A 758-nucleotide genomic window follows, 5' to 3' on the forward strand; every position below is an offset into this window, starting at 1 on the left:
AAAAAAAAATGTACAATTTAATAGATATTAAATTCAGAGGCACAATTCCAGTGTAAAGTAATAGTTTTCCTCCAAACATCTGAGAACATTTAGTGAAGTTTTCTAAGAAGACCCAATAATTTTTATTCATTTTAATTTTTGCATCAGTTACTACACAGAATTTTGAAGATAATTGATGTTAATGCAGCTCCACATAAAGACAAGTGAGAATGTGGCCCCATCATACTGGCGCTCCCAACATCTCTGCGATTGCCCATCTTGATTAGATTTTAATTTCCATGGAATGTGCAGGCATCCAGAAGTTCTGTGAAGCATAACATAACAGAAAGACCTTTGGGTACTGCCAGTGCTTACTAAACACGGTTCTGTTCCTATATTCTAAGAGTAAATGGTAGTTAATAAAGATTTTTTTAAATACACACACACATTCTTTTTCCTGATTATAAGTGCTACCCATTTTTTTTTTTTTTTGGCAGCTGGCCAGTATGGGGATCTGAACCCCTGACCTTGGTGCTATAAGGTTGTGCTCTAATCAACTGGGCTAAGCAGCCAGCCCTAGTGCTGTCCTTAAATACCTGTGTTTTCCTTTCTTCCTGCTCTCATCATTTCTAACATGTGATAAAATTCAACAAAAATTCAGGCACACTCCCAACAATTTGATTATAACAGCTCTAATTTAATTTCCCCAATTTATTTCTTTTTGAGGTAGCTATGCCTTTCTAAAATATGTACAGTTAGAAAGATCTACTATAGTGCTA

General features: G+C 35.2%; 1 protein-coding gene across 1 annotated transcript in view; it reads right to left on the reverse strand.

The window, feature by feature from the left end:
- Positions 1–93: 93 nt before the first annotated feature.
- LOC103597300 (inhibitor of carbonic anhydrase-like) overlaps positions 94–758 on the reverse strand; it is a 38,878-nt gene continuing 38,213 nt past the window's right edge. The window contains 1 exon segment of the mRNA XM_008581123.1: positions 94–304. Coding sequence (XP_008579345.1) covers positions 270–304 — 35 coding nt within the window. The 3' untranslated portion in view covers positions 94–269.

Source organism: Galeopterus variegatus, unplaced genomic scaffold (genome assembly GCF_000696425.1).
Source record: "Galeopterus variegatus unplaced genomic scaffold, G_variegatus-3.0.2 Scaffold2271, whole genome shotgun sequence".
Lineage (NCBI taxonomy): Eukaryota > Metazoa > Chordata > Mammalia > Dermoptera > Cynocephalidae > Galeopterus > Galeopterus variegatus.